Source organism: Colossoma macropomum, unplaced genomic scaffold (genome assembly GCF_904425465.1).
Source record: "Colossoma macropomum unplaced genomic scaffold, Colossoma_macropomum, whole genome shotgun sequence".
Lineage (NCBI taxonomy): Eukaryota > Metazoa > Chordata > Actinopteri > Characiformes > Serrasalmidae > Colossoma > Colossoma macropomum.
In genome coordinates, this window is record NW_023494792.1 from 34,024,965 (window position 1) to 34,050,018 (window position 25,054).

At 39.3% G+C, this 25,054-nt stretch overlaps 1 protein-coding gene across 4 annotated transcripts in view; it reads left to right on the forward strand.

The window, feature by feature from the left end:
• The window catches only part of LOC118812175 (sodium bicarbonate cotransporter 3-like), a 71,805-nt gene that overhangs the window by 20,995 nt on the left and 25,756 nt on the right, over positions 1-25,054 (forward strand). For 3 of the 4 annotated variants that reach the window (XM_036576955.1, XM_036576952.1, XM_036576954.1), the window contains exons 3-9: positions 356-505; positions 2,479-2,614; positions 8,384-8,544; positions 8,883-9,074; positions 13,424-13,729; positions 22,552-22,664; positions 23,917-24,074. In XM_036576955.1, coding sequence (XP_036432848.1) covers positions 356-505; positions 2,479-2,614; positions 8,384-8,544; positions 8,883-9,074; positions 13,424-13,729; positions 22,552-22,664; positions 23,917-24,074 — 1,216 coding nt within the window. The remainder of the gene's footprint in view (positions 1-355; positions 506-2,478; positions 2,615-8,383; positions 8,545-8,882; positions 9,075-13,423; positions 13,730-22,551; positions 22,665-23,916; positions 24,075-25,054) is intronic. The other variant, XM_036576953.1, reaches the window with a different exon arrangement.

Genomic DNA, 25,054 nt, shown 5'->3' on the forward strand with positions numbered 1-25,054 from the left:
TGCAAACAAGTCCAGGATCAGATTATATAGAGATATATAGGGTATTATATAGGGATATTATTATTTATTAATTATAATATAATTTATTACTTGCTGCTTTAATGCAGCAACACAAACTCCTGTGTATAGCTTTATAGCTGTCAGAGAAACTCTTCTCTATAACTTTAAAGTGACAGGATCCTACCGCAACTTTAGTGTAGTGATAGGAACTCATGACTGCTGCTTTAAAGCCGCGTGACTGTAGCCTTACAGTAATATGTGGAACGTCTGGCTGTCGCTTTAATGTATGCCTATTTAATGTATGCCTATGTAACGTCTGGCTTTAGCTGTAATGTTGCTGTGCTGTCTATCCCAGGCCATAGGGCTGTGTATGTGGGGGTCCATGTTCCGCTGGGGAAGGAGAGCAGACGGCGACACAGACATCGAGGACACAGACATCACCGCAAAAGGAATAGGGAAAGAGATTCTGACCAGGAGGCTGGAGAGAGAGAATCCCCCACATACGGTAAGACACGGGATCCATTTCGAGATCCGTTTTAAAAATTTGGCAGTAGCACCTTTAACTCATTTAAATCTGCTGTCAGAGGTGCTGCAGTGCGTGCATGTTCACATTAGGCACAGTGAGGTACTTCTTTTTCACAAGCTTATTTAGAGCACAGTTCAGATTAGTAACCACTTATTTTTGATTTGTTTAACCAGAGTAACTGATGCACCTGAATTGTGACTTAAGTCATGCATTTTCAAACTAATGAAAAATATATACATTTGTAGCTTTGTTAGATCACGTTATTTAATCAAACAAATGCAACAACAGCACTGAGAACAACATTTAGCACCGTTTTTGCTGAGCCAGAGAAGCCATTACATCTACATGCTTGAACCCACACACCACAGTTTTTATCTGTATACTGTTCAGTTGTTTTTACTGTTTAGAACAATTGTTATCAATTGTTAAATATGGTTTTATATATATATATATATATACATATATATATATATATATATATATATATATATATACATATAAAATATGTTTTGACAGAACGCACTGGCTTTACTATAAATAAAATATTTCAAGAGTAAAATTGTATAAATATCAAGATTTATAGGCACTTTAAGTCCTGATATTTGGTACTGGCAACATTGTTTGATTGTAAGCCAATTCTTCATTACAATATTACTTTTTCCATTTTCCCAATTTCTGGAATCAAACTTCATGGGCACTGTTTGTTTCATTCCAGAAATTTTGAAGTTGACTCCAATTCCAAGTGATTCCAAAAGTCATTTCCATGCAAAAATCTTGATTTCAAAAACCAAGACGTAGAGAGGACATGTGACAAAAATCATGGGTACAATATTAATTACAATTGACCTCAGTGGGGAAATTTGGAGAGCTAATGTTAGCTAAATTAATTGAATCAGCTGAACAAAGGGGCCTGGCCACTGTACCTAATTCTCCTCTGTCAGCTCCTTCAGATGAGATGTTTTGGCACTGGCAATGTTGATTGACTATAAGCCAGTGTTTCATAACAATACCACATTTTAATTTTTCCACTGTGTCTGAAGTAAGATACTGCTAGGCTGTCATTGTACGTGTTGTGGAGGGATGTATTATTCAGGCAGTCTAGATTCTCTGTTTGTGTGCAGGTGAAGAGAAACTAGTACGTCACTGTGTGGAATCCAAAGCTTTGTAGACGACTCTCATTTCCCGAATGCCTGGAATTGAGGGATCGATTCTTTTTGGGATCCACTCCCAGCTCTAATGGGCACCTATTGAGTGATTAGTTTAGACAGACTTAGTATGGGTATCAATACTTGAGTGCCTTCCTAATACAGACCATGGTAGTGTTCAAAAACCTCCTCTACAATCTTAAAAAGATGGTTCTTCAGGGTTCTTTGGTGAAGAAAATTGTTCTATATACAACCATGAACACTCAAAGAACCCTTTGCATGATAAAAGGGTTCTGTGCATCGCAAAAGGGTGTCTCAGATTGATGGAGAATGTGTTTTATATGGTTCTACATAGAATCTTTTTGAAAAGGGTTCTATCTAACATTCTCTATTAATCTGAAGAACCATTTAATCATACAAAGAACCCGTTAATCATGCAAAGGGTTCTTTTAGTGTTCATGGTTCTATGTAGAACAGCTTTCTTTACTAAAGAACCCTTGAGGAACCATCATTTTTGCTTAGCTCATTTCAGACTAGCAGGTTAGGTGTGAGGTGTGTGTGTATATATATATATATATATATGTGTGTGTGTGTGTGTGTGTGTGTGTGTGTGTGTGTGTGTGTGTGTGGTGCGTGTGTGTGTGTGTGTGTGATCTGTGAAAGAGATTGTTAATGGAACACCTGGAGTCTCCAGAGGTAACCAGGACCTGGAAAGAGACAAAATGACTCACCGGGACACACACACACACACCACACACACACACACACACACATTCACACTCATGTTTCTCTACTTTTCCCCCACAGACACACCATCTCAGCGGGTGCAGTGCATTCTGGGTACTGAGGATGGTGACATGGAGCATGTTCCTCATGAGCTTTTCACAGAGCTGGACGAACTTTCGGTTCGCCACGGCAACACCGAGTGGAGAGAGACTGCCAGGTGAGTGTTTCATTGATAGCTGAGGCTAATTGACAGAAAGCAAAGGCCAACCTGTATTCACTGCCAGTCACAGCACTCGACCAGCCAATTAGCTCTCCAGAAGGAACTTTCAACACAAAAAAGTCCTGCTGCTGAGATTTTCCCGAACAGGGCATTAATATGCTACTTTAACTGATCTCATTCTACCTACAGCACCGTTCAAAAGTTTGGACACCTTGACTTATGAAGGGTTTTCCTTATTTTTTAGTCTTTCATCCATTTTAGAATAATCAGGAAGACACAACATTAAAACACTCAAAATTTATGTATGAAAGTCTTTAGATTTAAGTTATTTTAAGACATTTGTTCAGTCAAGCCAGAACAAACTTTGGATTGCATATATATTTACAGTGGCCGACAAGACTCAATTAAGTACAATTAAAAACACTTTGCAAACTCATAAACGCACAAGAAAGATACTGTCCAAAATTATCCTATTTCAAAAATACTCAGACAGTGGGATAGGATTATAATTATATTTATTATATTATAATTATTATATTATAACGGAGGGAACGCAGTGATCCACACTCATGTTAGTGTGATGCGTATTGTTTGGGTGTTTATGTGTAGATGTGGTCATGTGGTTGGTGAAGCACAGAGAACTTGTTGATGTGATTGTTTTTCCTCTGGTTTTATATTAAGCTTATTTTATTTAATAGTCTATTCAGTGGAAGTGATTCTCACACTGATGGATTTGCTGATGTGTGTGTGATCATGTTTCTTTCTCTAAACTCAGGTTTGTAACATCAGGTGCAGACTGAATACTTTCCTGCTGGTCCAGATGGCTAATTAGCACGATCAGTTTTTTAAAGAAATAAAAGCTACCCAGAGCAGTCCGTACAAGCTAGATTAATGAATGTCTGAGGATTATAACAAAACTAATTTGGTGAAAATCCGTTGAGTAATAAGTAGGTTGTGGCCGATTTAATCCTGAGACTCATTGTCTCTCAATACAAATGAATTTGATCATCAGCGGATCTTGACCGCTCCAACATGGTGGACGCGCAGACATAATGCCTCACATAGAGAAGAACAGACAACACGGCATCTAGGTATGTGTGTCATAGCTGTACTATGGTAGTTATGTGGTATTACTAGCTAAACTTTTACACTCTACAGCTAATAAAGCAATAAGCCACGAGAGGCCGTGGGTTACTGCCATTTTATCATGGGGAAGGGTGGCAACACGCGAACCGGAGCACACTGCAGACATTTCATGATTTTATAAGTTTATAAGTACTTTTTGGTCACTAAATCACCACCGCGAGTCTTTTGCCAGTCTGATGGCACCACTTTTCTCACACTGGGGCTGAATCTCAAATGGCTCCCTGCTCCCTACATATAGCACAATGTAGGAATTTAAATACGGACTCCTGCAGCACAACAAGGCAAAATACTGCTAAAAATGCTCATCTGGGATTCAGCCACATTCAAGTCACACTATTTGACAGCAGAAGCTAGAATTTCCAAACTTAATGTTACACAGTACACTATTTAGCTAGGGAACACGGAGCCGTTTTATATTATTATATTGCCGTTTTTCAGTGAATCATATTGTGAGTACATTAATTCAAGCCTGTGATATTAATGATGGAGTTGTTTAGCATGTTTGCTATCTTTTAGCCTTTTAGAGAGCTGACCAGCCCAGTTCCAGGAAAGAAAATAAGTTTTCAGCCCCTCAATTTAAACAAAAACAGGTTCTTTCTTCATCAGTTCACTCGGTGCTCCGTGCGATCAGCATTAGAATCAAAGATTAATCCATCAACAGCTGAAGGGTTTTTCGCGCCGTGGCGCAGTGATACAGAGTTCAGTTGCTGTGAGGCGGTCAGAGCCGTGGTATACCGTGGATTTTACAATGGCTTCAATGCAACTCGACCAATCAGATTTTAGGACCGGAACTATCCGTTTTTTAATTCCCATTATGATACAGTGACAGTCATAATCTGCTCAAATAAAAGTTAACTAACTTTTACCGGTGGATGTTTGTTCTGGATAGAATTTAAAAGTCTGAATGGCTCCGTCCTCTTTGAGTGTCCTCCGGAAACATCTCCACTGTGTTATGACTGTCTGTGTTTCTGAAGTCGCATGTGTTTTCTGTATTCGCAGCTCGTTTATGAATTTTGATGAAAGTGCTTTCTGAGTTTGCAGAGTTTTTACGAAGTTGCAGCGTCTTTGTAAAACACAGCGCCCATGCTGTCATTTTGATGCAACTGTTTTTTTATTTGCAGTTTGTTGGGTCTTCTCAGCCACCATATACATTCACTCTAGCTAAGCAATAGACTAATATTATTTTATTTACCAAGACTTTCAAACTTTGTTTAATAATACACTCTTAAAAATGAGGGTGCCAAAAAGGGGCTCTTTGGGGTGAGTCATAGAAGAACAACCCTTGGTTCCCTAAAGAACATGTCAGTGGATGGCTCTTTGAAGGAAGGCTCCAGTGTTTTTCAGCCAAAAGTGTGCCCAAGGGAATCTCTGAAGCAGTGTCACAGAAGAATCTCAGTCATAATTCATTTTAATATGGCCACCTTCCAGGGGTTTGCATGTTCTCCCAGTGTCTGTGTGGGTTTCCTCCGGGTATTCCAGTTTCCTCCCACAGTCCAAAGACTTGCAGTCAGGCCAACTGGACACACTAAATTGCCCCTACTTGTAAATGTGTGTGTGTGTGATTGTATATGTCTGTGTGTGTCTATGACCATTTTCTAACTTATCCTCTTTATCTTTATCTTACAAATAAACAGGCTGGTTTTATTACTGTGCCTTTAAAACTAATGTATGTAAATAAGCCCTGTTCTGATTGGCTGTCATGTATTGTGCCTCATGTGTCTCAGCCTGAGGGGGCGGGCTAAACTGCTGCAGGCAGATTTGTGTAAATGTGTTGGTTTTTTGTGACATCACAAAAATATTGAATTCAAAACAGGATGTTTACACATAGTTTCCATATGGGAATTGTATGGACTGAAACTTCAGCAACGATTATATAGTACCTCAAATTATTTATAAAAAAATTTGGATAAATTCAGTTTTTCCCAATACGGGCCCTTCACAGGAATACTCCACTGTGTTCAAACCTAATCTCTATGTGCTGTGTCTGAAACATATGGTGGCTTACTAAGGACAATAACTTTGCCTATACTTCATAAAAGAACTGCAAACCCAGAATTATATTATTATACTATTATAACTCTACTTTAAGCGTGTTTAAGTGAGTCTATTGGTTTTACTAATAAAATGGAAACATCTTGAATCATTGCCCAAGAGATGAGACTGTTCTGTATAAAGAACCAGTCACTGAAGGGAAACAATGGTAGTTCTGCTTTATTTATGTGGTGTTACTTAACGTGTTATTTGTATAATGTTTACACAAAGATTAAACAGTTTGTGAAATTTAGACACAGTTTAGGTATTTGTAGCATCTTTATGTTAAGATACAAACGTAAACGCTAACAGTTCTGTTGTATTTAAACAGCTTTCCGAGATGTAAAACTTGTAAACATTCCAGTAAACTATGATCTGAGTTACAGTATAATTTACAGTCTGTTGATTAAATGTTGGATGCTGGCATGAAGATGAAATATAGCCTGTCTAAAGCCTGTGTGTGAATCCTGCTGAATATAAATTGGGTTCCACTCACCAGCATAAGTTCTGAGTTTACCCTCATGACACTGTTATTTGAGGAAAAGGAGATACGCACTAACTAAAGTTTGGAAGACCACTGAGTGACCGTAGTCCCATTGCAGTGAATTCAGGTGTAGTTATCAGAACTGGATGCTGCTCTTTTGGAGCTCTGGGACGGGACAGAGTGGCCTTTTTCGGCTGAGTATGTTGTTTTGTAGGAGTGCAGACCGCACCTGCATTAAAACGGTGAGTCATAAGCCTGATGTTGTCTTTCTTTCTGCACAAAACAGGAATGGGTTACTAGACAGCTTCATGCCACTGTCACTATGACACTATTACACTCTCACTATTACAATGACTTCACAGCCCGCGGTGAGAGGTGTGTGTGTGATTACCTGGGACTGAATGCGATGGCTGAAAGAGGCTTTTTTAATCTGTGGAACAGAACAGATACTCAATTTTCTCTTCTATCATTCGTACAGTCATTCAACACACCGCTAACACACGATACACACGCACTCTCACACTCTGAGTGAAAAGGTTACAGAGTACAGCCTATAACAAATTACCCCTATTAGACGAGGAGCAGCAGCTTTGTAAGCTTGGGTTCATTTTCTCCTTCACTGTCTGTCTCTCTCACTCTCTCTCTCTCTCTCTCTCTCTCTCTGTCTCTCTCTCTCTCACTGTTTCTCTCCCTCTTTTTTCTCTTATCTCTGTTAATCTTTGTTTCTCTGTCTTTGTATCTATGTACCTTTCTCTCACTTTGGTTATCTCTCTCTCTGTTTCTCTTTCTCCATGCCTGCAATGATCATGACATTTTACCTGATGATTAATTGCCATATAAATAATTGCGATTAACAATTTAGTTGTCTTTTGGTTAATTGTATGCAGATAATAAAGTACAAGCATATAGTGGCCAAATTAGCTATGTTGCTTCCTAGCTGTTGATACTGTTCGAGCTTAAATAAACAAAAGGTGTTATTAACACACATCAAATAAACAAACGTTACTCACTGCTGCCCTCTAAAGGAGTTATTAACATCAATTAAACAAACATTACTCACTGCTGCCCTCTAAAGGAGTTATTAACAAACATCAAATAAACAAACGTTACTCACCGCCGCCCTCTAAAGGAGTTATTAACAAACATCAAATAAACAAACATTACTCACTGCCGCCCTCTAAAGAAGTTATTAACATCAAATAAACAAACGTTACTCACTGCTGCCCTCTAAAGGAGTTATTAACATCAAATAAACAAACATTACTCACTGCTGCCCTCTAAAGGTGTTATTAACAAACATCAAATAAACAAACATTACTCACTGCTGCCCTCTAAAGGAGTTATTAACATCAAATAAACAAACATTACTCACTGCTGCCCTCTAAAGGTGTTATTAACAAACATCAAATAAACAAACATTACTCACTGCTGCCCTCTAAAGGTGTTATTAACAAACATCAAATAAACAAACATTACTCATTGCTGCCCCTAAAGGTGTTATTAACAAACATCAAATAAACAAACATTACTCATTGCTGCCCCTGAAGGTGTTATTAACAAACATCAAATAAACAAACATTACTCACTGCTGCCCTCTAAAGGTGTTATTAACAAACATCAAATAAACAAACATTACTCATTGCTGCCCCTAAAGGTGTTATTAACAAACATCAAATAAACAAACATTACTCATTGCTGCCCCTAAAGGTGTTATTAACAAACATCAAATAAACAAACATTACTCATTGCTGCCCCTAAAGGTGTTATTAACAAACATCAAATAAACAAACATTACTCACTGCCGCCCTCTAAAGGTGTTATTAACACACATCAAATAAACAAACATTACTCACCGCCGCCCTCTAAAGGTGTTATTAACACACATCAAATAAACAAACCTTACTCACCGCTGCAATAATTGTGATTTTTGTGAGTTTTGTATGCTGTTCATGACAGACATTTTGGTTTCACGTTTAGAACAGGATCATCGTACTAGAACAGGATGGGCCTGTGGATAATTATCCATATATACTTCTTTTTTTGAAGAGGTTATTGTGCCAATAAATGTGAATTTAAAAGTCTCTCTCTGTCTCTGTGTGTTTCAGATGGCTGAAGTTTGAGGAGGATGTGGAGGACGGTGGAGAGAGGTGGAGTAAGCCCTATGTTGCCACTCTCTCTCTGCACAGTCTGTTTGAGCTGCGCAGCTGCATTTTGAATGGCACTGTACTGCTGGACATGAGAGCCGGCTCCATAGAGGACATCGCAGGTGTGTGTGCATATTTTTCAAGCACTTCTTTTCAAATCATTGCTTGTAATAAGCCCTGGAAGGCTTTCTGAATGCACTCGATGAATTTATGAAATTCAATGAGTCAGAAATATCCGGCTCATTTTCTCTCTCATTTTCTCTCCCTGTATCTCTCTCTCGCTCTCTCGCTCTCTCTCTCTCTCTCTCTCTCTCTCTCTCTCTCTTTTCTTTTCATGTTTTATGTCTCTTCGCTCCCCATCCTCTCATTCCCTATTCCTTTAATCCTTCATTCTCTTTCTTTTTCTTTTTCCTACATTTGCTCTTTCTCTCTCTCTCCCTCTCTCTCTCTCTCTCTGTAGATATGGTGATAGACAGTATGGTAGCATCTGGTCAGTTGGATGACTCTTTGAGGCTGAAGGTGAGGGAGGCGGTACTGAAGCGCCATCACCACCAGAACGAGAGGAAGCTGAGTAACCGCTTCCCGCTGGCCGTGCGCTCGCTGGCTGATATAGGCAAGAAACACTCCGACCCGCTCTTACTGGAGCGCAGTGGTGAGAACCCTCTCCGCACCCCCGCAGCTGCACCCTCTTAGGACAAATCAGATTAGAGAACGGATATAATCTTATAACAGTAGCTTGCTTAGCGGGCATATTAGCTTAGAGTTTGGTTTAAGGGCTCATTTCATGGAAAGATTTGTAAATAATAAACAAAGTCTAAAGATTTAGATGTGCAGTGTTCACGTCCCAGTCCGTAAAGACCTTATATAGAAACTAAGCTGAATAAATAGTCTGTATTTGTCACAGCTGTGTACACATTTACTAGGAAAGCCTATTTTCACACACAAAGTGACATAAATGCTATAAGTGGACTTCAGGAAAAAATCAAATATAAGTAGATGTACAATTAGGGCTAGGAATGGACAGTTCAGCCAAATTGGATATTAAATTTTTAACAGCATCATTCAAAGTTTCATTAAAGTCTTCAGGCTACTGCACATCAGACATGTCAAGCGACAATGCCAGCTGCTAGACCCAGAGAACAAATTCACAGTAGATCAGATATGATTTGAAGTTTATACACTTAAAAGAGTCAATCTAAAGACTTTAGGATAAACAGACAAATTCATATCATCTGTTTTCACCTCAGCTGATGTTATTAGCCTAGCTACATTGTATTTCATCTCATAAAAACAGCTTGAAAACAGCAATTTTGTGAAGAATTAGTTTTAGTCAGCTAATATCAAACCTGATAAATTTACTAAATGATGTTGAAAGTCTTATTCCATTAAATCTATATAATTAGAGTGTAACAAGAGCTTGAGCTTGTTTGTTATCAGCTTCTCTACTGGTGTGCGGTAGCCTTTAGCCGGCTGCAGTAGTCTTTCTATGCTTCCCTCTTCGGAGTAAATAGATAAGTAACTCTGAATGTAAGACAAAGGCTCTACACCTCCCTTAGGGGGAGCACAGAGTTCAGACGTATCATGGCTCTTATGGGAATATGTAACTTTAGAGACAAGCTCATTCGCATATTTGGAATCCCAATTTACTATTAATTTTTTGAATTTTCATGACTGTACAAATATTAAGGAAATTCTGACTCATCCGTAATATGGGCCCTTTAAACCAACTGAATTATTTAGTGATGTAGATCATTTCAAAATTAGATAGTTAAGTTTCTCTCATTCTCCCAGATTTTGTTGCTTCTTCATTAAAATCATCTGTTGCATTCTGTTCTATAGACCAGTGGTCACCAACCCTGTTCCTGGAGATCTACCTCGCAGCAAGTTTGACCTCCAGTCCAAATGTAACGCATCTCATTCAGCTGGATAAGTACATCTATAGGCAAAAGATAGATGAGGTGGATTAAGGTTTTAGCTAAAGTCTGCAGGAAGGTAGCTCTTCAGGAGCAGGGTTGGTGACCATTGTCCTAGCCCAGGGGTCGGCAACACAAATGTTAAGAAGAGCTATTCTGTCCTCTCAACAAAAATCAAACCATCTTGGGAGCCACAACACTTATATCCATTGTTTTGAAGTGATGTTTTACCATCTTGGTTGTAAACATGTCTCAGTATGTGCTGATGTGCTAGTATAGGCTAAAAAAATATAATATAAACGAAAACACAGACTTACTTTGCTCTGCTTTAAGCTTTAACTCAGCCACTTTTCTCACATCTCCGGCAGGAAACTTTTCCGCAAAAGTAGAATATTTTCTTGTAAAATGTCTCTCAAAGTATGATTTTTACGAGACTGAAGTCGCTTCTCATTCGCCAGCTTCTTGTTAGAATTTTCCCGTTCCACCTTAAATGGTGCCTGAGGCGCCAGAATGTGACTGCATGACACCATTTAAGGTTAAAAGGCAGAATTTGAACAAGACTGATTCAGCTTCACAACTTCAGTGTTTGAGAGTTTCTCGTGGCAGATTAAACGCATCAGGAAACCAGCTGGAGTGATTATAAACGCAAATTAGTCTGTTTGTCTCGAACTATCTCTTTACTTTTTCGTTATCTACTAGCTGGGACGAGATTGTTGTCTGCATTCCCATGGTGATTAGCAGTCTGTGCGCCAACCTTCAGGGTTAAAGGGTGAATTAGCAGTTGTACATTAACTCCAGCGTTTAAGACCATTTATTGTTAAAACTGTGTTAGAATTATCAGCAGAGCTTTATTTTACTGTAAAGAAGGATTATTTTATTTTTACCAAATTCTGTTGTGGAGCCGCAACAGGGCAGTCAAAGAGCTGCATTTTGCCGACCCCTGTTCTAGACCATGCATTAATTTGATTCAATTTTCCATATCATGGCTTATTTTATATTTCCAATTTTTAAGAGAGTGTAAGGACAGTAGCTGGGATAACTTGGAGTCTCATGAGCTGAACTGTTATTCACAGTTACAGTGGCTGTACCACTCGGGCCTTAAAAAGTGAGTAGAGTGCGGTTCAGTGAGAAAGCTTAAGCCAGTCGATGCCAATGTCCCCTCTGGGTGCGGATAGAGCTGCTCTGTACTGATGCCTTTTCTGCTCTCTGCCTGCACTAAAAGACTTTGGAGTGGATTGGTGGAGTGATTAGCTTGGGGACCGACTTGATTCTCAATTTTTCACTCTTTGTCTACAGTGCATGGCTCAAGTGCAGTTCAGATTAGCCTAACTTCCAGTTAGCTTCTGCTTAATATGATTAAGGTCACTTCTGTCTGTCTTTGCACGGTGTGTTCTTCTAAAATGACCGTTTAAATTTCTTTAATCTCTCATTAGTACAAAAGTAATTAATGGGGCAAAAGGGGCAATTAGGGACATTGTGACTAACAAGGTAATTATTTTTCTTCACCTGCACCCCAGCCAATGAAATTCCTTTGTGACTTTACCCATGATGCATTGTGTCATCAGCATGTCTGTGATGGTTGTGAGGATTTTTATAGTGGAACTCCTCAGCCTTTTGGCCCTTTCTCTGCATGGCATACTTTCCATACCCAAGAGAGACATTTTTGGTCTTTTTCTGTCTTGCTTTCTTTTTCCCATTCGCTCTGTTTCCCATACACAGAGCCACTTCTTTAGGACTCTGCTAGTCCTCTGCATGACTTCATCCTTTAGGACTTCCCAGCATTGGCCTGTCCATGCTCTGGCCACATATGTGTCCTTTTGTAGATACTGTTATGGGGTTGAACAATGTTTACAGAGCTTCCTGCAGAAATCATACTAATGAGAAACTGCAGTGCTATTTTTGTCAAAACATGTACATTTACAGTGTTTTACTAATTGTAACCTGACAGGTCACCCTGTCAGGTTAGATCAAGTGTATTGCTGACTAAGTTAATGTCATAGTCAACACCACAAGCTGCTGTAGCATGACTGAAACTATGAATTTGCTACAAACCTTCTCTTGGTTGTAAATGCCCTTCATAAGATTGCTGCAAAAGCTGAAAGCATGCAGTATGTTGTTTTAAACTGTGTCAATTAAGCCTGCGCTGGTAGAAGAACCATCTGTTGTGTGAACAGTAACTTCTGTAAATGGTTAAAATGGGACTTCCACAAAGCGTTTACTCACTTTTCCTTCCAATACTTTTGAAATGTTACTTAACACTGAAGCAGATGCAGGAACAAGGACAGTGTAACATGACAGAACCAGCCAGACACTTGCGGTAAAAAAACAGAAATTAGGCTTTACTTGTAAAAACTTTGACAAGAAGCCTGGGCTTTTAAACTAAACTAAGACTGGTCATATGACACATGAATGGTGATGATTGTGGAAGTCCAGCAGTCGTGCTCACCCACGGGATTCTGGGACATGGAGTCCATGTGTGAGCTGGAGCCGGGGGGATGTGTGACAGTGAGTTGAAGTTTAATGTTTATGAAATAAAAGAACATAATAGTAGGGCAACTCAGTAAAGGTTGTGGTTGTAATGTACTGTCATATTTGATTTGGCCATGAAACGGCAATGAATCTAAGAAAGGACAGAACTGTAAATGTGACACATACTTTACAGCCTTTATCTGAGTTTTATATGACATCAAATTGTACAAAAGCTGAAATATTGTACTGTGAACTGAGTGTTCTTCCCACTACTTTGTCTGATGTCTGAAACCTGGTGCTGTGGTCTGAGTAAATGGTGGGAAATGGCTTTTTATCATCATTGAGGGCTGTTACCAAGGGTCCCAAGAGTCACCAGGAGTAGGCCTCTAATCAATAAAGTTGTGTGCTGCAGTTTCTCATTAGGTTGAATTGAATTTTTGCCAGCACATTTGCAAAGCTCATTCAACCTAGCAACCATAGCTATGAAAGACCTCATCTACAGACGGAGCATGGATAGGTCAGTTCTCCATTCCTCGATCAATTCCCTTCTTCATCCTTTTCTTCCCTGTCTCTCTGTCTCTACCTCCTTCCTTCCTCTCCTCTCTTCTTCCGTCATTAGGTGAAGGGTTGTCTGCCTCCCGCAATTCTCTTCTCAAACTGGGCGGCTCCATTTCAAACCTGTCCCAGAGACGCGAGTCCCGCGTCTCCATGCTCCTGAACCACCTCCTTCCTAGCACCGCCCATGGACCCTCCCCCAGCCCATCCCCTCAGAGCACCCCGCCCTCCTCTAGACGCTCCGGCTCCGACAACAGACCCCCTGTCCACCTGGATATCCCTGCGGTCGTGGTGTCGCCGCCAGTCGAGGATGAGGAAACGGAGGGGATTTCGGCAGAGGAGGACGCCCTGGACTTCACAGCTTGTGAAGGCAAATATCTGTGTAGCCTCGCCAGTGTGAGTGATGGCCAGAACAGAGACACGACAGCACCTGCCAGCATGCTGCTATCACTCTTTCATCAGCACTGATAACTCGCTCTATTACTCATCTACTCATCTTTCCATATCATCACCTCTTCATTCCGGTCATTTTTCCAAGAATTGTCTAATTTTCCATTTAATTTCACCATTTTGGACTCATTGTATGTATCCATCCATTCACCCACTTATCTGCTGATTGAATGATCGATTCATCCAACCATCCATCCATTTATTTTTCTGGCTCATTGGTTCATCTCTTTGGCCTTTTTGCATGCCCACTATGTTTGGCTTGCATGCTGTGTATCTGCATGCTCTATGATTCTCATTTATCCATACATCCATGCATCCATCCATCTATGTTTCTGGCTCATTGGTTCATCTCTTTGACCTTGTTGCATTTGACCTGCATTTATCCATCCAGCCATTTCATAAATACGTCTTTCCTTTCATCCACACATCCTTCAATGCACCCATCCATTCATTCAGTCCATTCATTTCTCCATTTATCCATGCTGCGAAAACCCTCTGCTCTTATCTTTCCATGACTCTGTCATTACCTTGTCATTACGCTGTGTGTGTGTGAGAGAGAGAGAGAGAGTACAGCATTCAGATGCAGCCCTCAGGCCTTGCCATGTTTACTTGCTGATGCTGTAAACTTTCCCATTGTATCATTATGTTGTTTCAAAACTTCAGTGAGATTTTCCCAGTGTTAAACTTTGTTTATTCCTATTCGGCCTTTTTTCGTTTCTGTGGTCCCAGGAGACGCACACTTCTTGTGATTTTGGCACAGCTTGCGAAACACTTACCAAGCGGACTCCTTGTGGTTTGACACAGCTTTCCCAACTTGCAGTTTCAGACGACAGTGTCAGTTTCAACTCCAGGTGCAGTTCAAATAACTTTCCTGCTTTTTGGGTTTGCTAGCCAGCTTGCAGACTTTCACTTGTGTTTATTACTGAGAATAAACGAGAGCGTGCTGGCTAGCTAGCTGTAGGAATATTATTCTGACTGCACCAGCTGTCAGACGATGTGGCTGAGTTTAGCACACGGTCTGGTATAAAGAGGATTTGATCAGGTAGCTTACTGACATGAATTTACTAAAAAAAATGTTTTAATTTTTGAGACGATGGTTAAAAAAGGGTGTGTCTGCTCTTCTGCACTACTCACTGCTGTTTGAGCCACATCAGTTTTGCCAGATTGGATAGGATCAGCATTTTAATGCTATGAAATAATTATTTAACAATAATTTTTTCAATTACTTTGTAATGTTTAAGTTAGGCTTAATTAAAACCCAACATTAAAAAATGATGATTGCAGCCCTCATATAAATATACTAAAACATGTCAGACAAACTGCTGACCAGACCTATTCGAGAACTGTCTTGGCATGGCCCTAATATTCTGATGAACATGCGTGATGGACATCCCTTAGTCCAACGCTCCCATCCTGCAACGCCATTGAAGCAGAACTGAACATGAGCAGGAAGAAATGTGTGAAACAGGCTCTACATATGCAAGTGGTTTACTAGACTAGCTCAGTAGTTAATGCTGTCATTGCCAGTTAAATGTATGAACAAACTGATTGGCTGATGGAAGAACATTTGAGCAAATGGACAGACGAATAAACTAGATAGCTTTTGCTCATCGTTATCTTTGTCTCAGTAGGTTATAATGACTCAAACCCAAATAGATCATAGGGAACACAGTTTTGTTAAAGCTATGTGGGCGGGGCAACCCACATCAGGCTTGTGATTGGTGAAGATGCTGATTATATAAGTGCCACCCAAGATTAGAGCCCCCAGTTTACATCAAAAGTGGACAATTTTGGCAAAATACATCAGCCATTTACTGGGCACTGAAAAGTTATCCACAGGGTATACATGTATATAGTGCCCACAAGAACAAGATTACCTGCTTAAGAAGTCACAGTGATTACTTTATATTTGTCCTTTATAATTCTGTCTCTGCCATAACAAAACCCTGCACCTCCAAAATGGAAACTTTATAGCAGGCCTATATCTAAAAATAACCAGCACAGTATTTTCTGGTTAAAAATCACAAATATCAAAGAGTTTTAAGAGTAAAAGTGAACAAAACATTATGTGTACCTTTTATTTTACATTGTTTATTAACCTTTTTTCTGAGACCACCAGTCATAGACGAGGATTAGAGGAACTTTCTTTCCAGGTTAGATTTAACTTAGCTACTCTGTGCTAACTTCCAGTCATTTTAACTCATTTTTTAATGCAGCGAGTCACTTTGAGGTGAGCTAAAGTTCCAAAGCATGTCGGCGTTCGTTTTTTATTCAGTTCAAGTAAAGTAAATTAGGGGAAATCTGTGCATCTGTGCAGTGAGGTTGTCTTTACAGTGCGTAGCAGAGAGAAATAACACAGGCAGTGTCTTAACAAGCCTCTTTCTCTGTCTCTCTCTGAGAGACTGACTAATGGAGCGTGAGCCCACACACTTCTTAGACGTGAACCCCAGTTTCCCAGCATGTTTTTCAAGCTGTTTATCTGTAAATTAGTCCTCTCTAAATCTCTCTCAGTTCTTTTAACATTAAAACATTATTGGTATCGGACTACTTGTCTGTTATAGACAATATCCAATTATATCGCCCTATCGCCCAGACCTACTTTATACAACAGTAAAAGATGTTACACATGTGTAACAAGATTTTAGTCCACATGATTCTGTATCATTTCTGTCGGTCCATTCACCATGAAATGTTCATATAATATGAAGGAAATCTGGTGCTTTTTTTAAAAAAAAATCTGATAATGACGACATACAATGTGAGTTCACAGCTTCAGAACTGCACCTCAGGCTGGAATATTATCATCTGTTAAAGCCTCTGGTGACCATAATAGAGAAGTGGAATCCTATGCTGTCAGTGAACAGATCAGTGGTGCTGTACACAGCAACTATAAATGCTTCAACATCTGTTGGGCTGTTTGTCAGTAGTGTAAACAGAAGGGCAATGGTATTCATCACTGTGACCTTACAGCATGTCAGAAGATTGTTTTAGAGTAACGTGGCCATCTATTTGGCTCTGCTCCATATGTTCTGCTGGGCTGTGACCTAGAGTAACTCCACAGCCTGTTCCTAAACAGAACTCCCACATAAAGTGGGAGAAGTTTCTTTCCACATATTGCCATTTAATGTGTATGTGTAGTGTGTATGAGAGAGAGTTTGCTGTTGTAAGAAAACTACCTAACTTTTACACCTTTTGAAAATGGCAGCTGTCTTTTATGGCTTATGATGAATAGTCCAAAAGTAGTTGAGAAAACTTTTCTTTTTCCTTTTTTATTCATTTATTTTTAGTTAGATTTTAACTATTTTTTACATTTGCATTTTTAAAGCAGATTTAAGTTTTTAACTATTGCTGTCAAAGTTGATGAGATAATAAGGTATATTTGTCATATATATTACTCTTAAAAAATAAGTTTGCACAACAAAAATTTTCGTATAAATTAGTGCTAGCTTTTCCCTTTTGTCCTCAGCATATGTAAATAACTATTACTCTGACTGACATTCTGTCATCAACACTACAAGAAATATTTAGGTGAGCTAATAAAAGAATGGGCTTCATTCACCAACCGTTCTTAAGAAGAAATTTCTTCGTAAAACCCAGTTATGCAGTTTTCACGAAGATTCTGACATTCGCTACTGTTTTCTTATTTGGGGTTTGTTCTTAGATAAGAACAGAATCTTCACACACTCAAGAGCACGAAGGTGTGAACAGTTCTGCGGTTTAAGAACACGTCATAAGCCTTTTTCTTAGGATCTTTCTCAAGAACAAATTAAAGAACAAACTTAGGAAGATACCGGCGAATGAGGCCCGATATTTATTGTCCTAAGAAGTGCAACTTGTCAGAGCTCCTCAAGTCATATCAACTTTTATCCTTTCACATTTACTGTAAATGGCAGATACTTTAATCCAGAGTGAAGTAAGGCTTTAATTGTATTACAGAGGTAGGTGAATGTAGTGCTAGACAACTTGTTCAAGGGAACTGAACCTTGTTCTGCTGTGTAATAGGCAGCAGTGTTAACCACTACACTATACCAGCCGCTCATACAGTATAGTACAGTACAGATATTGTGAGCTGAAGACAGGCTGACATTTGATATTTGTATATAATGGAGTATGACATTTTGAGTCCATCATACAAACTTCAAAACTTCATAATATACAAATATCACATGGTCATGTGACCTGTCATTAGCATGCCAATATCTGTAGCACATGGAGTGTAATTTATATAATCCTACGTTAAATGAAGCAGTACTGTACTTTTTGGCTGATAATGCAGGCATTGCTGCAATGTAGTGGGTAACACTGCTACTGACTGCATGGCAGGTTAGGGTTTGACTCTCTGCTAGGTGCCTGGCACTACGTGCATCTTCCTCAGTAATGAGATTAAAACTGTACGTTGTTCTGGATAAAAGCTTTTACCAAAGTTTTATGTCAATATGAAAGAAAAAGTGGGTAAAGAGTTTTTACCAGGACAACAAACATTCTTATGTTAGCTCAACTAACTTTTAGTGTTGGGGCTGAAGGTTAGGGAACCAGCCTTGTGACCGGAAGGTCGCCAGTTCAATCCCCTGAGCCGACAGTACATGCTGAAAGTACCCTTGAGCAAGGCACCTAACCCCCAACTGCTCTCCAGGTGCTGTGGATAGGGCTGCCCTCTGCTCCGGACAAGTGTGCATTCATTAGTGTGTATGTGGTGTTTCACTGCACGGATGGGTTAAAATACAGAGGTGAAATTTCCCCATTGTGGGACTAATAAGGGTCACTAAACAGAATGTGTGTCGGCATAACAAACATTACAGAACCTGAATAAACAAGGAAAAGCTAGTTGAAATTAAAATAGCTTTACATGTGGACAAAATAAGCTTCATCAGTTCACATGAACCTGAAGATGAAAATCTTGCTGTTTCCATTGGAGTGAACATATTTCCAGTTTTTATCACCAACGTCCAGTGAGAGCTACAGCAGCTGCATATTCCACCCAATGACTGTACAATGTAAACACGTTTTGCACAACAAAATGAATCTTAATTCAAATTCCAACATCAGTGTCATTGGTTGGAATGTGCAGCTGCTGTTGCTCTCACTGGATGTTGAAAATTGGAAATATATGTTCACCCCAAAGGAAATGGTGAGCTTTTCATATTCAGGTTCACGTGAACTGATGAAGCTTATTTTGTCCACACTTATAGCTGTAAGAAATGGCACTACTTTCTTTGGGGTCAAATTTGTGTAAATAAGACAAATGCAATTAATTGCTATTTGAATCATTTGACATTGAGTTATATGTTTTAAGCTACAGTTTTTCTCCTATAAAGTTCCCCTTTCAGAGGTTTTCTTATGGCAGTGAAGATGTGCATGTTACTGTGTGTTTCATTGCGCTCTGGGTGTGTTGTATTTTTAGCTGTGGAATCAGACAGCCTCTTTGTCTCTGGCCTGCTCTCTAAGTCTGTACGTGTTAATTAGCATGTGTCAGCTAGAGTACAGTAGTTCGAGGACATGCTCTTTTGGCTAAGGGAGCAGTTATGTGCTCTAAATTTGTAATTAATCTCAGTTCTCAGTGTGTTCTGGATGGGTAAAGTATATGTGTATATGTGTGTGATGGTGACAGTCTGGTATGCGTGCGTATGTGCGTGTTTAGTTAGTGTGCATTCCTGGGTTAATCTCTGAATAAAGGCGTGTTGGTATCTCTGGCATGCATTCAGCCTGGCCTAATCCTGCTCTAATCCCACACTGTTAAGGGCTGTCTGAGGAATGCCAACCTGCCCAGGTGCCCATGAGCTTCTAATCACATTTATTACATATACATTAGGGCTGGGCGGTTCCCCTTTATGTATGACTTTAAAATCGTCTTCATATTTAACCGCAGTAAACCGTATTACGTAAGAGCATTTATGGCACCTTTTTTGCGTTCTGCATTATTTCAGAATCAAAGAAATCTTAAAGAATAGTACGCGCTCATGCTCACCAAATAGGTGAACACGTTGAATGATTTTCAAGCCGTCATTCAATAAATGTCAGCTGCTGCTGAAGAGACAGAAAAGTGAAATTATATCTGGATCTGTAGCTTGTTCGGCTAACTTAATGTTAGCTAAGAAAGCAGGCCCAAACAGTGCCTCACACCACAATACAGGTTTGATTCTGACTAACTGCTGCTTTGCTGACACAAGTTTAAATGGTAAAAACGAATGCCTGAAAGAGAAAAAGCTCAGTGAATGACAGAGAGCCGACTTCAAACCTGTTATGTTTAAGACTGGTGTTTTGGCTAATCGTGCCACACAGCACAGGCTTGGTTCCAGCTAACTGATGTTGAAATTACACCTGTTTAGGGAACGTCTGAAAGTGCAAAGCTGAATGACTAAATGAAAGTGGAAGTTGAACATGTTCTGTGGTGAGGGCCAAAGCACACTAGTCCTGCAACGTCTAAATATTCGAATCCATTATTATGAACAGAGGTGTGCAATTAATAATTTGTCCTAGCCATGCAGCGGTCCTGCCGAGAATGTGCATATCATTAATATAGCGCAATAACTTGTGTTTCAAACATTTTATTGTGTTTTTAATTTTAATTCAGCACAGACTCCGCTTAGTATTATTATGTACCCCCTGATAGGGTGATTTAGGCTATCAAAATATCCTACCTATGCATTTCAATGCTGTTAGCGTTTTCTACTAGGATGATTTAGACTACTGAAATATCCTAAATATCCTGCTTGTAGTTTTGCTGCTGGTCGTGTTTTCTGATACGATGATTTAGGCTACTGAAATATCAGGGTATTATAGGATGTAAGGATATGAAGATAGAGCCTACAGTTTTATGTAGGAAGCTACATATAAATAAGCACTAAGGTAAGGCATTTCAACAAGGTAGGACAGCGACTGAGTGACTCCGAGCACTGTTCAATTTTGCATCGCGTCACTCAGCATTCTGCGTTTACTGCGTTAAATTAAAGACATTTTAAAGACCACAGAAAGCCACTGTAGATCATATTTGGCTAAAGTTTACACAGAGAAAAACAGTTTGTCTTTTAGAAAAACAAAGAAATGCTAATCAGCTAACGTTTACAGTCTAGCCTTTTTCACCTCGTACCTTTCAATTGTTGCCAAGCACGTTAATAATGATGAACATTTAATTTCATTAAATTAATATTAGTAGAATGTAAAAATGAACTTGACAACCACTAAGAATTAATTATTCAGTTGAGTGTGATGATGCAGTGGTGTCTCAATTCAATACTACAGAGCCCCTCTGGTGACATCCTGTATAAATAAAAATAATCCTGTATAAATAAAAATAATCCTGTATAAATAAAAAATAATGTGTGGCCACAACCTAATTGGGGGTGGGAATGACATAATTAAGTTGTGGCCACGACTTAGTATGGTGGGAATTTGATCCTAATGCGTAGCCATGACTTAGTAGGGCATGATCTCATTCCCATGCCTTACTAAGTTGTGGCCACAACTTAATTATCTCATTCCCACATCTTACTAAGTTGTTTCTATTTATACGGGATGTCACAAAAGGGGCTCCGTACAATTTTTTTTTCTTGTTAATGTTAAAATATTTGCATTATTGGTTTATTAGAGCATTTGGTATATACCTGTATTTATATACAAATATTGTGTTAAGGTACATTATTTGGGACTTCAGAAGGGCACAGTGGAGTTTTGCTTGATCCCTCCAGACTGGTTTCTTAGCAGCATATAAACACTGAGCAAAAGCTGTGCTTGTTAGTGCCCAAATCTAACACACTAGCCGCCAGCGTGCGAACTACAGAATGCACAACTATATCAGGATCATTATCAAATCAGTATTGACAGATAATTACTTTATATAGTGGAACATTGTGGTAACATTTACTTTGCTTTTATTGCATTTTTTACTGCATTTATAGCCCTATAGAAATAAGTGTTACATCACTGCTGTCAGAGCAAAACCTCATATCTCCAAAATAGTAACTTTACAGGAGAAGGAAAAAACATACTCTGTTTTTAATGTAAGTTAATGGAACCAGATTTTTTTTGTGGGCTGTTTCTTTTGGTCCATTCATCATGAAATTTACATACAATGTAAAGAGCAACAGATACTTTTAAATTATGTTAAAAACTGAAAAATGACAAAAATGGACATACAAGCTTTTGCTCCGACAGCAGCGATATATTTCTCCGTAATGCTAATCCAGGTAGCCCCAGTTTCTATATTTTATGAATCTTTATGTATCATCTTAAATTTAAGCAGATATGAAATGTGTAAAATGGGAATTGTGGGCTGATATTGGTATCAGTCCACAATTCCCATATCGGTGCATCACTACTAGCTAATATGTTACCCAAACTAACACACTAACAAGCCGGCCATGATACAGTGATACAGTATGATATGTTATGATACAATGTGGTACAATTTGCTACATCCTTAATAAATACATAACTTACTTAATGCACAAAAGCATCATCTGCCCTGTGCAAGGCAGCCTCATTTTGCCATTTTGTTATATTGTGTAGTCCTACAGAGGACGATTTATTGATACCAATCCACAACGATCCATGTCTGTATTCAAGTATTAGAATAGCAAAGGTGAAGCTGGTCTCAGATCTCTGAGATAAAGCCATGAGCGAGTGCTGCTGCGCTTCTGTTTGTGCCGACCTGTTCTGACACCACAGTGTGTGTCATTTACAACAAATACAACAAACGTACGACTCTCAAGAACAAGTCTCTCTCTCTCTCTCTCCATTTCTCAGGTCCATTGGTGTCTGCTCCTTCTCTCTCTGGCTCTCTGGATGCAGGCAGGCCAAGTGAAAACAGATCATCCAAATCAAACAGCAAAGACAGCAGCACTGTAGATCTCAGCAAGGTAACACACACGTAATAGAGTGGTCTGCAAAAGTGAGGGACCACCTCTTCATTTATTTAATTTCCGGTTAAACCGGTCATTAAATTGTTACATTTATTTATAATAAAATTATAAATATTTAAAATAAATGTATTTATTTATACTGTGTTGCACTGTCTTGTTCATACACATACACTAGAACTAGAAATAAAGGTGCCAAAACTTAATGCGGCCCTCTGTAGAGCCTCTCTCATACATTGTTCAAGACTAGACTGGACCAACTACACTGCAGTGCCTTGGTCCTTAGTGGAGATGCAAATCTCTCACCATACAGCTTTTCAATTTGATGGCTTTGGTTCGATTCTTCAGGAAACAAGTCTGTGTATCGTGAAATCTTACAATTCACCACAATCTAATTAGATTAATTTGCCTTTAGAAGAAAAATGAATTAAAAATGCACATAAACAAACTCTCCACTCCTCTGGAAAGGCTTTACACTAGGTGTTGGAACATTGCTGTGAGGATTTGATTGCATTCAGCCACAAGAGCATTAGTGAGGTCAGATACTGATGTTGGATGATCAGTTCTGGGTCACTCCAACTTCTTACAAAGGTACAGGATGGAGCTCCATCACTCCAGAGAACACAGTTCCACTGCTCCTCAATGCAGGGAGACTTTATACTTCTTTAGCTGATACTTGGCATTAGACATGCCGACCTTCACGAGTGGCTGCTCTGGAGTGTCCCATTCTATTAATAATGCTTTTCTATGGAGATTATAGTTGCATGCAAAAGGCTGAGTGCCGTGGTGAACACACTAGAGAAAAAAAAAATTAAAATGTGGTCTGTGCGACAGTTTTACATTACATTTGTATGTGTAATGTTTTATTTTTTCCCCATTTGTTAAACTCAACAAGTGAATAGAAATTGTGCCCTAAAATGTGCGGGAAAAACGTCATATTTAAGAGTGTTCTCTGTCGAACATCCTGCAGAGTAGTTTGACTGGGGTTGTTCATACGTTTGCGTACACAATTGAAAGATCAGTTTCAACACACAAAAGTCTGTACAGTAAAATCAGCTTCAGATTGACGCATCACGATGCAGCAATGCATTTTTTCAGCCCTAGTCTATAGAGTTGTGGTTTTGACTCTCTCTCTCTCTCTCTCTCTCTCTCCCTCTCTCTCTCTCTCTCTCTCTCTCTCTCTCTCCCTCTGTCTATCTGTCTCTCTCCCCTCTTTCTCTTTCCCTCTCTCTTACACACCTTTCTCTCTCAGGTGGATATGAACTTCATGAAGAAGATTCCTCCTGGGGCAGAAGCCTCTAATGTGCTGGTGGGTGAAGTGGACTTCCTGGATCGACCAATCATAGCCTTCGTCCGCCTCTCACCTGCTGTTCTGCTCACAGGGCTCACAGAGGTTCCTGTCCCAACTAGGTAACATGCACACATACACACACACACACACACGCGCACACACATACATACAAGGAAACGTTCTTAGAAGTAATGATAACTGTTTGTTTGAGGCCACTAGAAGCCACAAAGATAAGATCGATCCATATCATTTCACTCATGCAGCAATCGGTTATGCAGGAAAACTGAACTTTATGTTACCAGCTCCTTTCTGTGTGGAGTTTGCATGCTTTCTCTACAGTCCAAAGACATGAGGTCAGGCCGATTGGACATACTAAATTGTGGAGTGTAATTATTATGTATATCGCTGCTGTCAGAACAAAACCTTGTATCTCCAAAATGGTAACTTTACAGGAGAAACAAAAAACCTACTTTACTTTTAATGTAAGTCAGTGGAACCAGACTTTTTTCCAAGTCATTTTGGGTCGTTTTTTGGTCCACTCATCATGAAATTTCACACACAATAGAAAGGATGACAGATTTTCAAATTATGTCAGAAACTGAAAAACATCAAAAATGGAGAATCGAGGTTTTCTTACGACAGCAGTGATGTATGTCTTTGTGTCTGCCCTGCGATGGACTGCTGACCCGTCCAGGGCGTATCCTGCCTTCTGCCCAGTGACCACTGGGATAGGCTCCAGCTCTCCCCCTCGACCCAGAAGGATAAGCGGTTTAGAAAATGTGTCTATTCAGTAGTTACAGTTGCGTTAGGAAACAAAATGTCAAACCAAGCAGTATTTACTTTAAACAGACCATTCCAAGACTGAGATTTTTGAGCAACTTCTTTGCAGAATTTCATCAAGTTTGCAATTAAAATGTCTTTTCACACTCGATCCTATTAATGAACTCAAGCTCACTGATACCACTGAAAGAAAAAAGAGCTTTATTAAAAGTTTACAAATATTTAAAATGTTCAAATAATGTTGGGGCCACTTGAGTTATGACTGAAGAATTGAAATGTGGGCACATGTATGCACCCTGTTAGTTTAGTGCATAGAAAA